Here is a 15,389-nt window from a genome sequence, read left to right on the forward strand (position 1 = left end):
ACTGCGCCTACCTATCAATACAGTGAGTGTGGACTGCGGGAGGCTGTTTGGGGTGGGCTACGCTGAGCCTGAGGCTTTGCCATAGAGCCTCACAGCCAGGAGCCATTGAAGTGCTCTGCCTCCATAATGGAGTCACTAATAGGTGCCCATTCAGCAAGGAAAGTGTTTTCTGAAAAAAAAAAGAGCGAGAGAGAGAAAAGAAAGTTTTAGGGGAAGCGGCAATCACTATGTACGCTGCCTGGAGTATGTAAAATTTATTCAGGCCTCCTCCCACAAAAGCCCCATTCCACATTTTTTTCTTCTTCTTTTGACTGTTTAGGAGAGTAAGGGGGAAAAAAAGAGGAGAATAACAAATCACTACTGAAAGGGCTTTATAGAGAGTTTGGAGTTCTCTTTTCTTCTTTACTTGTAGATGGGGTGAATAGCCTGTCCAGGAGTGAGTACAGAGCAGAGTCCAGATATTGTTTGGATGTTCGTAGTTTCTCGCCTCTGTGCACTCCCTCAGTTAGCTGCGCCTCTCAGTCATACATTTGCTCACATATGTGTAAACACACAGCACTGCAAATGTCTTTTATTTAGGTGTTTAATGCATATATTTTGCATTAAATTGCATATATTTTAGTGTGTATATATATATATAATTTTATTTTTTTCATGCTTTTTCATGTAGCATGTGCAGTAATAGCAATCAAGACTTCATTTACATTCTCGAAGACAGTGTACTCCATTCATTTTCATTCAGTTTCTAGTTTGTTAAAGGAATAATTCACTTAAAATAATTCTATCATGATTTTCTCATCCTCATGTTGTTCCAGCCTATGAGCTTTTTTCTCCTGTGGAACATGAAAGAATATATTTATGAGAAATGTCTTAATGTTTTTGTACATAAGATAGAACCAAAATGGTTTGGTTACCAAAATTCTTACAGAAAAACACACTTTATACTTAATTTCTAGTGAGAAATTAGTCTTTCAGTTATTTAATATTAGCCTGATTATTCCAGATCTCTTTAGTGTGAATAAAACTAAATTTGTCTTTCAAGTTATGCCTAAAGTGACTATAAAAATAAGAGGAACAAAAGTTTAAACAGAACAGTTAATGGAAGTAAATTATAAACTTCACATTTCTGCTTTCAAATGTAAAAAAATATTGTGTTTTATTATTATAATATTCTGAGTGCCTCACAGTAAACTTTTTTGAAAACCAAAGTTATGAATCCCCCCACATAATCAAGATGTTATTGACTCTTGAATATTCTTATAATGCCACCTTATGGGCTCAGATATATGTCACAGTTATTTTTCCCAAGCAAAATCACTCAGTGGGGTAGAAGTAGCTCCACTGATATAGTGTCGCAAAAACCATATTGTGAAGAGGGAACATTAAAGCAGAGATGCAGGGAGACCTTATTGTAGTGCATGTGTCTGTTCTTGTTTGACAGATTGATGGAATGGCTGTATAATGGCCCAGTGTGGGCTCTCAGGCCGAGATGAAGTTTAGGACTAGAGTGAGTCGGTCCCACAGGGGGTTCGGGTGTCCTGCTGAGATGGGATAAGCCCAGAACCACCAGCTTTTGTCCTGTTGCTTTTAAGCTAACAATACCTGGTAGAATGGCTAGATCTTATTCACTTCAGACATTTACTTAAGCTTTCATATGATTCTAAGATGCATATTTCAAAGTCTTACATGCACGTTCCAGTACTAGTGATTTTTGGTTCAAAGCTTGATAACATTTAGCATTGATTCTTTTTCCTGTTTTTGCTTATAAGGTTAGGTTATGTATCTGCAAATGAAGGGCAACAACTATATCACTCTGAGCCATTAAATAGCTAAACACGGCTTTTCTCTCTAGGAAACATTTCACTGACAAAGCATTTTTTCTGTGCGTGCCTTAGCAACTGGCTTTGTTGCATCTGGATTACCCAGAATTAACAATCTCTGTTGTGCATAATAGAAAGATCTTAAAGCAGGATCATACACTCTAAGAGATAAAAAACATTAATAATACAATCTATACATTCAGTCAAATAAATACACCTCTTAAAATGTTTGGTATATTTTTAATATCTGAAAACAATTATTGGGGGATAAAAAAATACCATGATGAAGAATTTCGAAATATTTTTTGTGGTTTAAGGAATATATATGTCTTTTGACTTGATTGCTATGTCACATGACTTTTAAAGGTCAGTAAATACACTGTAAATATAATGTAAACTTTTTTAATGGTATAAAGGGAATGGTACAATTTTATAATCACTATTATCTAGTTGCTTATTATTATAACCTATTAATAAAACATTGGCCATCTATAAGTACTTATAAAGCACATATTCTATTTGACCATGTACATCCCTAATCTTACCCAATACCTGAACTTAACAACTACTAGTAACACTTTATTTTAAGGTGTCTTTGTTCCACATGTTACATGTACTGTACTTACTATTATAATATCAATTAATTATGCATAATTATGCAAGTAAACCTAAGCCAAACCCTAACCATATAGTAATTACACATGGTTATATTACTTAGTACTCAAATGTATAATTACACTGTAACAAAGACACCTTAAAATAAAGTGTGACCCAATTACCTTACAAACTATTAATAAACAGTAAATTGGGAGTTTATTGAGGCAAAAGTTGTAGTTAATTGTTTGTTAATAGCGACAATTGGACCTTAAAATAAAGTGTGACCAAAGAAATCCACATCGGATCCAAACAGTACATTTCTAAGAACCAGGCTTTCAACTAGATTCTTTTAAATATTTTTCTGTTTATTAATCATGGACACATCAACCATATATCACTGACCCTCATTCTGATTGTTTTCCTGTTGATATTCTCTATTTCTTGTACCCAAGCAAAACCAGTAAAGTTTTTATGTCTGTTGACATTTCTGGTTGTATCCAAGGGAACAAGCTCACATTAGTAGTTTGGTTAATATTTCTCCTGAATATTTGGTCCCAGCTGAAGAGCGAACGAGCATAAGACAACTTCAATCCTTGAAATCCTCTCACACTAATGAGATATGATTAAAATGGCAGATAGACAGCAGTCCCACTGACGTGTTCAAGGGGAAACACACACTCGCACACATTCCCTCTAATAAGCTTTGATTTGTAGGACTGATAGTGTGTGTGGTTTCCTTAAAACGACTCTGTAAATTCTCAGTAATGTAATTAAGCACAACGGCAGATTTATGCATGTAGCAGGAAAGAATCTGATCCTTGCCTAGTCTTTCCACGCTCTGAAAAGCCCTTTGTCTACCGCTGCCATCCACTGTTTTGGGCTTGTGTGTGTATTTCTTAATTTTCGATAAAGATGACTCACCTGACTGGTTTAGTATAATCATTAACAGAAGCAATGAGCTCTCGAGTGTTTCATTCCAGAGAGCAAGACCAAATCGGCTGGATCACAAGGACAACAGAAGCCTAGACATCTCTTTCTGTCCAAATAACCACCAAAAACATGAGTTTTAGAGTAAAAAGGCTGTGCTACAGAATACATACCATGTTGAATAATGAGAATGGACCTAACAGGCACATTTACAGCTGGAAACCACATTCTGTCGGAGGCACTCAACCTTGTTTCGGTCACCCTGGGAGATGTAACAACAGCAAGGCCTGGCATCTGAGCTCCAGACCCCAGCGCTGGAGAAATACGGTGAGTCTCCGGCACACCAGGGTTCTTCAAAACCCTTTAGCATGGATAACATTAAGCTCGGCCTGTCAGTGGATCTCTGATCTTTGCTTTAGAAATTAAAAAGCACTTCAAATCGACACCATGTTGAGAGGATGAGGAAGCAGGGACAAGAGAGAAGGCAACAGCAGGCCTGAAATCAGAGCATCTGCCCAGGTTTTCATAATGAATGTAAGCAGGTTAGCTGCTGGGGTGCGGCTGTGCCAGAGGTCAGTGACGGGCAAGGCAAACTTCAGCTTTATGGCCACCCTTGGAGAGCCTTCGAAATCGGGCAAGGTGCTAACTCCTGCTCCTGCTATTGTGGCAGTACCACTCACCATATTGATCGCTGATGCTAGCAGATTAGCGCATAAAGAAGGCTCTGTCCAAGCAGTGGGGGTCTGCTTCTGATTCTCCGGTCTCCTTTCGGGGTCACAGAATCTGTGGAGCCCCTCTGACCCTCAGAGTCAACACGTACACACACCATTGGCTCTGCAAAGGTGGCGAGGATGGACACTATTAAACCAGATTGGTTGGACGGTTACATTCATGGCTCATCATAGCTGACCCGGCGAGCTGCAGTGGGCCATTGGTTTTGTGCATGTGGTTTACACCGGTCTCCTCCATGCTGGGGATCAAGGCCTGCCTCTTTTGTAGAATATTAATAGGGTTGCAGTTTGGAGACCTCATTGTTTTGGGAGGAAAAGGATTTCCTCATGTGTTCGCGGTGCTTTTGTGGTTTGATTGATGTTCTGTGTTGTAATGTTGTGTGTGGATGATGTTAGGGTGTGTGTTTGTTGTGTGTTAGCTTGGTAATTCTCTTGTTGCGGACGTCTGTGTAATGTGGTTTGTCAGAGATTGCTCCATAAGCTAAGACAGTGATCTGTTTATATTAACTCAATTGAGACTGAAAACTTTATCTGTCTAGGCTGAATGAATATCAGTCATCAATCTGGAATATTTTGTTCCTTTTTTGTTGTTCAGAGTGATGAGTTCTTAAAGGTTTAGTTTAGACAAAACTTATTCTGTAATTAATTGCTCATCCCCATGTAGTTAAAACGCTTCTTTGAAGCACACAAAATGAAGATATTTTTAATTAAACCTGACAGTTTTCTGTCAAATCCATATGAAAGTCCCAAAACAAGAAGTTGATGCTTAAACATTTCATTTGTGTTTTGAAGATGAGTGAAAAGTCTTATACTTTTTTAATGACAAAAAGGTGAATATGTAAAGACAGAAATAAAATTTTGGGGTGAACTGTCTCTTTAAAGGAAAGGATTGTAGAAAGACCAGTAGCAAAAGCTACACAAATATGTGTAAAATACTTTATTTTAAGGTTCAGTTCTCACTATTAACTTACTATCAACTAGTAGGAAGTTGTTAAGTTTAGGTATTGGGTAAGATTAGGGATGTAAAATATGGTCATGCAGAATATGTGCTTTATAAGTAATAATAAACAGCTAATATGCTAGCAAATATGCATGCTAACAAGCAATACTTAATAGGTAGAATTAATAGGTCCCTAAACTAAAACTAAAAATATATAGATTTTTATGATTAATCACAATCTTCACTTCAACATTCCTGATAATGATTCTTAAATTTCAAGATCAATCTTTGATTCTGTTTTCAGTGACTGTGTGACTGTGTATTTATACAGCCTTTCCCATCCTGCACATCTCTGCTAATTCACTTAACATTTTGTGTCTCTCAGCATTTATTGTCTCCAGAGGAGGGCAGCTGAGATTTGTTAAAAAGATAAAAGTGTGCTTGTGTGTTTGTACATATCAGCCCATGAAATATGGCCAATACAGAGTGATCGTCTGGTCTCTGACTCACCGCTTCAATTATCGTCCATAACACTGATTAAATCTTATCTTCTTATATAAGACAGTTTGCAATAATTGGAAAATATGCAAGAAGGTTCCTTAAGAAATGGACAGATGGCCCACAAGCCAAGAGAGAAAGAGACAGTGAGGGAGGAGAAGAAAGGACCACTTTGCTTATTAGTACATCAAGTAATTTGATCTTCCTTCTTCCACCTACTTGTTTTTGACAAGCTTCACATTTCCTGTGTCTCTAAACCAGCCGAGGAGCATTTCCTGTCTGGCCTCATTCTGTGTGATGCAATAGTATACAGTCTCCCTGACAGGAAAAGCCCAAAGGACAGGGGCTCTGCTGCGCCTCTGAGACACTGAGGCAATGGAAAGTCCATCTGCCTGGAATTGGCCTAATCTCATCTGGTGAATTGGACGATGGGATACAGAAAACACCAATCACGCCTGTCCAATTTCATTACGGATCTCAATGATGAGAAGTTCAGAGAGGAGAGCAGAATGGTGTGGGCTGACTAGACGCAGTGCAGACCCGCTTATGTTTGCTCGAGGGCCCCGATTGAAATAAGACCATCACCCTGTGACCTCTAAGGCAGGGTGTTGGATTACGACATGAATATGACATCTAATCAAGGCCGCTGTTCACCCAAGCTGCCCTCCTGATGTTTAAACGCAGCCTGTGGTGTTGTGACTTTTAATGAGTCTTAGGGTCTCATGAGGTCTGCTGGTCTTGTCCGTCCCTTTGCCAATCGGTGTAGAATGAATATTACTGTCCTCCTTCACAAAAACACAAGCACTATATTCTTATGGTCTCTAGGGTCTAATCTCTGTGTTCTGCTGCCTCAGGATCACCCATGTGGACCCAAACATACTTGAATTCACATTCAGGGAGTAATTAGGGTGAAGACAGGTTATTGTGTACTAAGAGGCCACAATTCAGCTATGGGATTTGGCTATTGTGCATCGTCCAGCAGTCGTTTGGGTGAAGAGCATAATAGGACAAGCAGAAATTGAAGGGCATTTTATCTTTAAGAGTCTTTAGTTAAGAATGTTGACCGCAGTTACGTTCAGAGGCAGGTAGAGAAGTCATTTTTAACTCTATGGCACTGGTGATTGTCAGCTCTGTTCCCTTAGGTTAAATTAGCTATTCAAGATGCATTAAAGATGGTAAAACTGATAAATAGATGTGGAAAAATATATCTACAAATATATCTACAAGTATATTTAAATATATATATATTATCATATATATATATATATATATCCAGTTATAAATTCCCAGTATGTTCCTAGTTGCTTTCAAAAGGGGAAGAATGGTGAATGAACTTTTGTTGAATAAATATGTGCATAATAATGATGTGTCCTAAAGCTTCTACAGAGCCAGACCCATGCACATTTACAATGGTTTTAAATGTGGCTAAATCCAACGGTTTTGTACCAAACAAGCCTAAATCAAAACTTAGACAAGAGGACAATGCCGCAACCTGTCAATAGTGATTTTCCTAATTCTTCTCAATGGACAGGTTCAAGCAGGCGTTCGATATTCTTCCTTTGGTCCCACTCTGCAGGTCCCACTCATTGCCCACAGGTGGGCCGGTGGCTTCATATGGCACAATTCCCTGCCCCAGTGTGTGGCCACTGAAAGAGAGGAAAAAGCACCAGGCTGCCAGGCTGAAGCTGACTCAGAAGCTCTGGCATCTGCAACAGTGAGACTGATGACCTTAGAGGAGCTAAATACGTGACCTCATTGAACAGGGACAGAGATAGACAGAGGAATTGTGAGATGTCTGTGGTGATGGATGAGTCTCTGCTGGAGCCCTGGGCCACAGGTCAGATAGATGAGAGTGTCCGAGAGCGAGTGAAAAGAAAAAGGGATCTGAGCGATGGAGTCGAGACCCCCACAGGCCAGCTGTATTGCAGCTAAAGGCAAAGATAGCTGATGAGAGCTTGATGAACTTCCTCAGAAAGGCTAGTGCAGTGGTCGGTATTCACTATTGAGATGCAACACAGCTCTCGGGCAAAGACAGAGGGTCAATTGACATTCTGAGAAAGAGGTCTATGAATCACAGTTGTGTGTGTGTGTGTGGTCATGTTAGTGTAGTCAATGTTTGCGCACAAACTGAGGAGATTGAATAAGAAACGCTGAAGATCATTTCAACAAATGTGTCTCATCATCTTCATACAAAAAATGTTCAATGCTTTCCTGTACAAAACTGTCCACCACAATGCTAGTGTGTTATATATGATTGTCAAAATCAGTTCATCAGTTTTTAAGGTGTTTGGAGGAGTTTTGCATGAGGTTGCTAGGATGTTGTGATTGATTGATGAGTGACTGCTTACTGGCCAGAAAGAGCTAATGCATTTCCCCTTCATTTCACTGCCGGACAGGTGGAAATCAAAAGTCCTTAAAACACATGTTTTCAAACTGACATCTGGAGCTGCAGTGGGGTGTTGAAGGGTCCATAGAAAATGTAAAAAAAACAATTATTTAGCAATATGTATTTTTAGGCCTGACAAAGTTAAACCTACTGTATGGACCTAAATAATTTTTTACCTTTTTTATTTTTATTGAGAATGCTTCTTCTTGCTGGCCTGCTTCAGGTTTATACAAACAATAGATATATGAAGTAAAAAAATGTGCATGTATGTGAATTAGATTTAGCAAATTATTTAATTATTTATTTAACAACAGGTTGTTATTAAAATTTATCAGCACCACTATTCAAAAGTTTAGGGTCAGTACGTTTTTATTTTATATATATATATATATATATATATATATATATATATATATATATATATATATATATATATATATATATTTTATCATTTTATTCAGGATTTTTAAAAATACATTAAACTGAACGAAAGTAATAGTAAAACATTTCTAATAAATTCTGTTTGTTTTAGCTTTCTATTCATCTCCCTGAAGTTTCCACAAATATATTATGTAGCAATACTGTTATCATTATTGATAATAAAATTGATTAACACCTGACTTGGAAAAGTAATGACGGCATTTCCATAGCACAAATAGTGCACAACGAACCATGCACTAGCGTTCATAAAACACAGTGACAGTATATAAACAATAATAATAGACATGTTTATCTTAGCAAACAAGTTGAATTAGTGTCAACATCAGACCTATCTAAACCTGTTTTCTGTCCCCCAGGCACCATCATATTACTTCTGTTTTGTGAAACAAGCTGTCCTGTGGAACAGAGGACAGCATCACACGGTAAGTACTTGTGTAAGAACACAATTACGAAAGCACGAGACTGCCATGCGTAATTATGCTTCATCAAAACACAACTCCAATTGATTTAGCATGCCGTGCATAGACATAATCGAATAAAACGAGCCTGATATTCAAATATGACTCCTGTAAACAAACACTATCGCTTGGAAACACACATGCACTGATGGCTTCTGCCCATCCACCTCACTGTCTCCGTCTTCACGAGGCCAGAGACTGTGAATGTGCCACAGGCAACAGAGAGGTTACCATGGGGACAGCGAGTTGTGTGGGCTGGCTTCCTGTCTTGGCCTCTGGTTAAAACAAACAAGAAAAAAAGGGCACAAAGATCCACCAGCCTCTAACATCTAATTTACATCTTCGTACCAGTACACAATCAGCCAGGGGCGCACGAGTATGAATAAACACACACATCTGCATCGCTAAACTTGAAAACACACACCCAAGCTGGCACGCATACATTCTTTGCCCTCAAGATGCAATAAAACACCGGGCGCATCACTGTGAACTTTACGGGGCCGTCCCAGTCCAAACATCTATTGAGAACAAGAGACGATTAACCCTCCCATTGGCTTCATACCTCACGGTCTCCATGGACATTGTCGCCACTGAGACGACATCACGAGGGCCGTCAGGGCCCTGAATACTGTACGCCCAAACGATGACACATGCACAGGTGGGCAAACACACTCGTGGGTCCGCCTTGCTCAGCAGACAAACACTGGTGTTTACACTGTGATTTATGGTTTGGTCTGGGGTGCATTCTGTTCGGTATGACGTCCTTTCTTAATGGCGAGTGGAGCTATACTTCCATTTTTGTGTGCATAGAAAAGAGGGTGGCCACAGGAAGGCAAGCTGCATTCAAACTACAAACTACACAAGCATCCAATCGGGACACAATGACTTGACTGTGTTTGTACTCAATAAGAGAGTACAATTCTGACTCTGGAAAAGTGAAACATACTGTTTGGAAATGAAAGGTGATTTGTATTTGTGATATATTTTACTACTCCAGATGAATAATCAAAAATAATGTATATATAATATATATATATATATATATATATATATATATATATATATATATATATATATATATATATATATATATATATATATATATATATACACACACACACATAAACAAATTATTAATTAACCAGCCTAACAACAGCCCTTCAGAAAGCATGTTAATTCAAAAAATATATATAAAGTGTTTGATTTTTTAATGCTTAACAACCCCAAGATTTAGCATTATACTATATTTATAGTGCTAAATTGTGGGGTTGTTACACATTAAAAAAATCAAACATTTTTCTATTTTTTTCGAATTAACTTTAACACAAATACAGTAAAATGGCAATATTGTCAGAAATTCTTACAATTTAAAATAACTATTTTCTATTTCAGTATATTTTAATGCATTCCTGTTATGGAGTTTTTGAATTTCCTCCAGCATCTTTTGTAGCATTATAATTGTCTTCTTTTGATTGGTCATCATTTCAGTTATTTTACACTTACATAGGAAGTCATACAAGCTTGTTGACATACAATACAGACCAAAAGTTTGGACACCCCTTCTCATTCAAAGAGTTTTCTTTATTTTCATGACTATGAAAATTGTAGAGTCACACTCAAGGCATCAAGGGCTATTTGACCAAGAAGGAGAATGATGGGGTGCTGCGCCAGATGACCTGGCCTCCACAGTCACCGGACCTGAACCCAATCGAGATGGTTTAGGGGTGAGCTGGACCGCAGACAGAAGGCAAAAGGGCCAACAAGTACTAAGCATCTCTCGGGGAACTCCTTCAAGACTGTTGGAAGACCATTTCAGGTGACTACCTCTTGAAGCTCATCAAGAAATGCCAAGAGTGTGCAAAGCAGTAATCAAAGCAAAAGGTGGCTACTTTGAAGAACCTACAATATGACATATTTTCAGTTGTTTCACACTTTTTTGTTATGTATATAATTCCATATATAATTCCACATGTGTTAATTCTTAGTTCTGATGCCTTCAGTGTGAATCTACAATTTATATAGTCATGAACATAAAGAAAACTCTTTGATTGAAAGGTGTGTCCAAACTTTTTGTCTGTACTGTAAGTAAATTATGACAGAAAAAATATAATTTTTACAAGCAAATAATAAAAGTGCAACTACATTCAGTCATGTAAATTATGACTTTTTCACAATGTGTGTGTCTTAACAACATAACTATCAAAGGTACAAAATTAAGCACAGCTTCAGCCTATTACTTAAAGAGCATTCAAGGTCGCCTGCTCTGTATTCTGCAGGATGGGACGAGCTGTTTTGCACAGGGCAGAAAGTTTAAAAGAGAAGGTGAAGTGGTGAAGAGAGATAGAGGAGATCAAAAAAGTAGCCTCATTGTCTGCCAGTACAGAAAGTAAAAAGTTGCTCAGAATGCTAAGCTGCATCTGAGCCTGGCTTCTGACACGAGCGGCTAATCAGATTTAGTCCTCCCAATCCTAGAGACTCCACAATGCTCCCCACTGTCATCTCTTCCCCTCCTCTCCTCCGCTTCTCTCTTCCTCATCCCCCTGTCGTGGAGCAAAGCTAATTACAGCGCAGGCAGAAACACAAATCTGGCTGATTGAAAAAGTCACTCTTTTTCAGCAGGGTTTAACCTTGTTAGCGCTAAGCCTGGCTTTCTTAGACGTCAGGCCTTTTTGAGAGGAATCTTCTGTTCCCCTGCAGACAGAGGCACAGAGACACACTTCTGTTTGGGCCCTGATCGCTTCGTCTCCCCCCGGCGGAGGGTTCACACAGAGGCACTGCTATTAGGCGTGCGTGTGTATGTGTACGTGTGTTTGTGAAGAGGCTGAGGAGTGTATGCAGGCCTCTTTTTGGGACAGGCCATCTGGGACTGGTTTACAGACTCCCTACATTCACGAGCGTACGCTGGCCCATCTCCATCAGAAGGCTGTCCGGCACGAACACCCGAGGTTAATGACATTAGTACAGGCGGTGTGCGTGTGTGTGCCGCAGTGCGGCCTGCCTGACGCCAGGGGGTCATGTCATTTCCTGTAGGCCTCTGAAGAGCCCACACACTGGGGCAGAGGACCCTCAGGCCCGACATGGGGCTACAATCACCATAACAAGGTCAAAGACACTCTGCGTTTAATATACAATGCCACTCTCAGATGACGCCAAACAGCTTCTGCAAGTAAATGCTTCGCTTTCATTGCTTTCAGGTTGGGGTCGGAGATGATGCCTGAGAGTTGGTTTTGGATATTTTGAGAGACGTGTGATTAAATTAAGGGCCTCATTTTTACATTTTCTGAAGTGTCTGTCTAAGTGAAACTCACTGGAACTGGCATATTGTCCATAGCACAAACGGTTTTACTTGGAAAAAAGTATGGGTTCCACTATTAATTGGAATAAAACTACAATCATGAACGATCCCGCACTGGGGCGAGCTCCACAGCAGACTTCTACCTGACAGACGAAGATGCCCTACATCATAAAAGTGCTGACTCAGAGGGAGACCGCAAGGGTTTAATGTGCCATTTGGGACAGGGCCGAGATTGCCTTTGTAGGATGGGCAGAAAAAAGGAAACAGGAAGTATCACATTGCTATGCCAACACATTTAGAGTGTTGTTGCGCTCGCACAATACTTAAATAAAAATGAAAAACTAAATTAAATTTACTTAAAGGAATTTTTTTCTAATTTTGGAAAGTAATTTGAAAAAAGAAAAAAAGGAAGAGGATAAAAAGGAACAAAGTTTATCTGTTTTTACCAGAGGCGATTTAAAGTAAGTTGTAAATGCCACATCTGCGCTTGTGTGTATGTAAAGAATCGTGGGTTATCTGTAGCAATGAAGGATACACCTCATGCATCCTCTGAATTCCTGTGAAAGAAGGTTGCATTTGAAGGTTGCATTAGGAGAGTCCTGAAATGCGACTGGCTCAATGACGTATACAGCCTTCAAATGCGACCTCTTTATGGTGCAGTCTTCTAAATGAGACACAGGTACTGTGTGAATGGGCCTTTGAATCATTGATTCACATGATTCGTTCAAAATGCAATTCATTCAGAAACTAAAACCTACTGGGTTGCTCTGAGATGCATAACAATTCTGTTGTGGCTTTATATACGTAATGTTTTTGTTGGCAAATCTGAGCAAAAACAGACACTATTGTGTAAATATACTGTAACAATATTAACTTATTATTTACTGAACTGTTGTATAAATCACATTTGCACTCAATATATTCGGGACAAACAGCACTCGTGTGATGCTGACGCTTATAAATATCGACAAAAACTCATACAGGGGTTTCTTAAATTTTAGGGCATACCTGCATTAATGGAGTTGTTGTCCTGCATCATATCTGTCAACAGTCAACTGTATGAAATGTTTAATGATGTAGCGGTCTGGGGGCGGAGCCAGTGCATTAACTGCATTAAAATATTTTAATTGCGTTATTTTTTCATAACTAATTAATTAAGTTAACACATTAAACTTACAGCCCTAATAGTAATACATAGTTTATTTAGTTTATAGTTTATTATACAGTGGAATATTAATACTTCTTATTTTGTGTAATATTTTATATTAATATATATTTATAAATAATATAAATTAATAATTTAATATTTCTATTTAGTAATAATAATAAAACAATTATTATTATTATTATTATTATTAAGAAGAAAAGGAATTTCATTGTTTTTGTTATTTTATTATAGTCTTAAATATTTCTTATTTTGCTTGATATTTTTTTAAGCAATAACATAAATGCATTATTTTTTCTATTATTATTTAGTAGTAGAATTAATAGAAGTACAGTTATATTGATACAAATAATCTAAATAAATAACCTAAAATATGTTAAACCAAACAAGCAAAGCAAACTGGGAGTTATTTTCTTTTAAAATAGTTGATTAAATCCCAGTGTTGATCAGAGAAACGTGCACAAATCTATTATTTCCCCAAATCGTGTGGTGGTGTTACTGCAATTATGGGCTTTAAGTGATCCTAAACATTAAGATTGCATGTTTCACTCACTTTAACAAGATAAAAAGGTAATGGACATAGGGATCCCTTTCAGGCGTTCAAGACAGATGTGTTGGGACAGGAGGACAGAAAGAGAGATGAAATGAATGAAAGAATGACTGAAGGGAGATAAAAGGTGCGAAAGATCTGTTTGTATCATAGGAGAGGCTTCATTAGTGTCAGAGAGAGAGTGTAAAATGGTTTCGGGTCACCGCTCTGAGCACCAATAATGCAGGGAACAGGGAGCACATGTCCCCTTTGATAACATTGTCAGCTCAGACATAGCCATGTTTACTCAGCAATTTACTGTCAGTCAACTGCAAAGGGATAAAGAAGACATCAAGACTTGTGTGTATTTGTGCTTGTTAACATTGCACTGTAGCACTGGACAGGTTAAAACTTGCTCTCTGACAAGTTATAAGCAGGTAGCACCCATCTGGCTACACAAAGCAAAGAGAAAGTGTGCGAGCACACACACAAACACAGAGAACTATTAAGAACGCTGTTCAAATTCCCGTAAAAATGTACGTTATGCGTCAGTACAAAACATAGGAAGTGAATTAGCCTGAGGATGCATGTTTGCTAGCTGGTCGTTGCAAAGGGCAAACAAATTAACCTTTCTAAATATCAATATCGACCAACTGCTGCTCCTTGCTTTCTTGTTGTCCTAAATTCATTAACTTAACTGAAAGAGGACCATGCTAGCCCTGCAGCAAGAATGCAAAATGTATGTGTCACAATGAAAGGCAATATTGAATAACCTGTTCAATAAGTCAACACTAGGGGGCACTGCAGAGAGGTGCTTATTAAAGCTAGGCTGAACCAGTGCAATGACTTTCCAAATGTGTTATACATACATATATATATATATATATATATATATATATATATATATATATATATATATATATATATATATATATATATATATATTTTTTTTTTTTTTTTTTTTTTTTTTTTTTTTTTTTTCTCTTCAGGTAATCAAACGTGAGAAATGCCCTCCACCCTTGTGTTCTCGTTTTCATGCTCATATGGAGGCCTGGCCTGACCATTTCAGAAACCCACATTTCCTAAACATGATTCCCAGACCAGGGCCTAATCATCTGGGGCAAAAACAACGACAGCAGAGTGCTCCACAACCTCAAAGATCTCCAGGTTAGTTCTCTCTACATTACTATTGACACCAACTTTGCTTATTGAAAGGTAATTTTTAAAAAAAAGAGAAAAGAAACAACAAAATAATAATTTAGCAAATCTCAAAATTAACATCCGTTTTCATTCTATACATTAAAATATAATGTTGTGTTGCCTAAATTCACATGTTATATTTATATTTTTATTTAAACGAAATATATACAATTAAAAGTATGCAAAAGTAGATAAATTTGACATTACTTGAAAATAATAATTGAGGTATTGATCAGTTTTATCATTTTCACATCAGTGTATCCCTTATTTATATTATAACATGATAACAGCAATTATCATTCAGTTTTGAAATGATCTTCCTCACCAAAACGTTCCATTTTTATAGCTCGACACAGCATACCATGTCTTCGTCAAAATTAATAAATGATCTGAAACTGAGCT

General features: G+C 37.9%; 1 protein-coding gene across 2 annotated transcripts in view; it reads left to right on the forward strand.

Annotated features, from left to right (window-relative positions):
• The first annotated feature begins 3,346 nt into the window (after positions 1-3,346).
• The window catches only part of LOC113062792 (uncharacterized), a 41,227-nt gene continuing 29,184 nt past the window's right edge, over positions 3,347-15,389 (forward strand). Inside the window, exons 1-3 of one of the 2 annotated variants that reach the window (XM_026232778.1) lie at positions 3,347-3,671; positions 8,697-8,762; positions 14,777-14,954. In XM_026232778.1, the coding sequence (XP_026088563.1) occupies positions 3,477-3,671; positions 8,697-8,762; positions 14,777-14,954 (439 nt within the window). In that variant the 5' untranslated portion in view covers positions 3,347-3,476. The remainder of the gene's footprint in view (positions 3,672-8,696; positions 8,763-14,776; positions 14,955-15,389) is intronic. The other variant, XM_026232768.1, reaches the window with a different exon arrangement.

Source organism: Carassius auratus, chromosome 4, assembly GCF_003368295.1.
Source record: "Carassius auratus strain Wakin chromosome 4, ASM336829v1, whole genome shotgun sequence".
Lineage (NCBI taxonomy): Eukaryota > Metazoa > Chordata > Actinopteri > Cypriniformes > Cyprinidae > Carassius > Carassius auratus.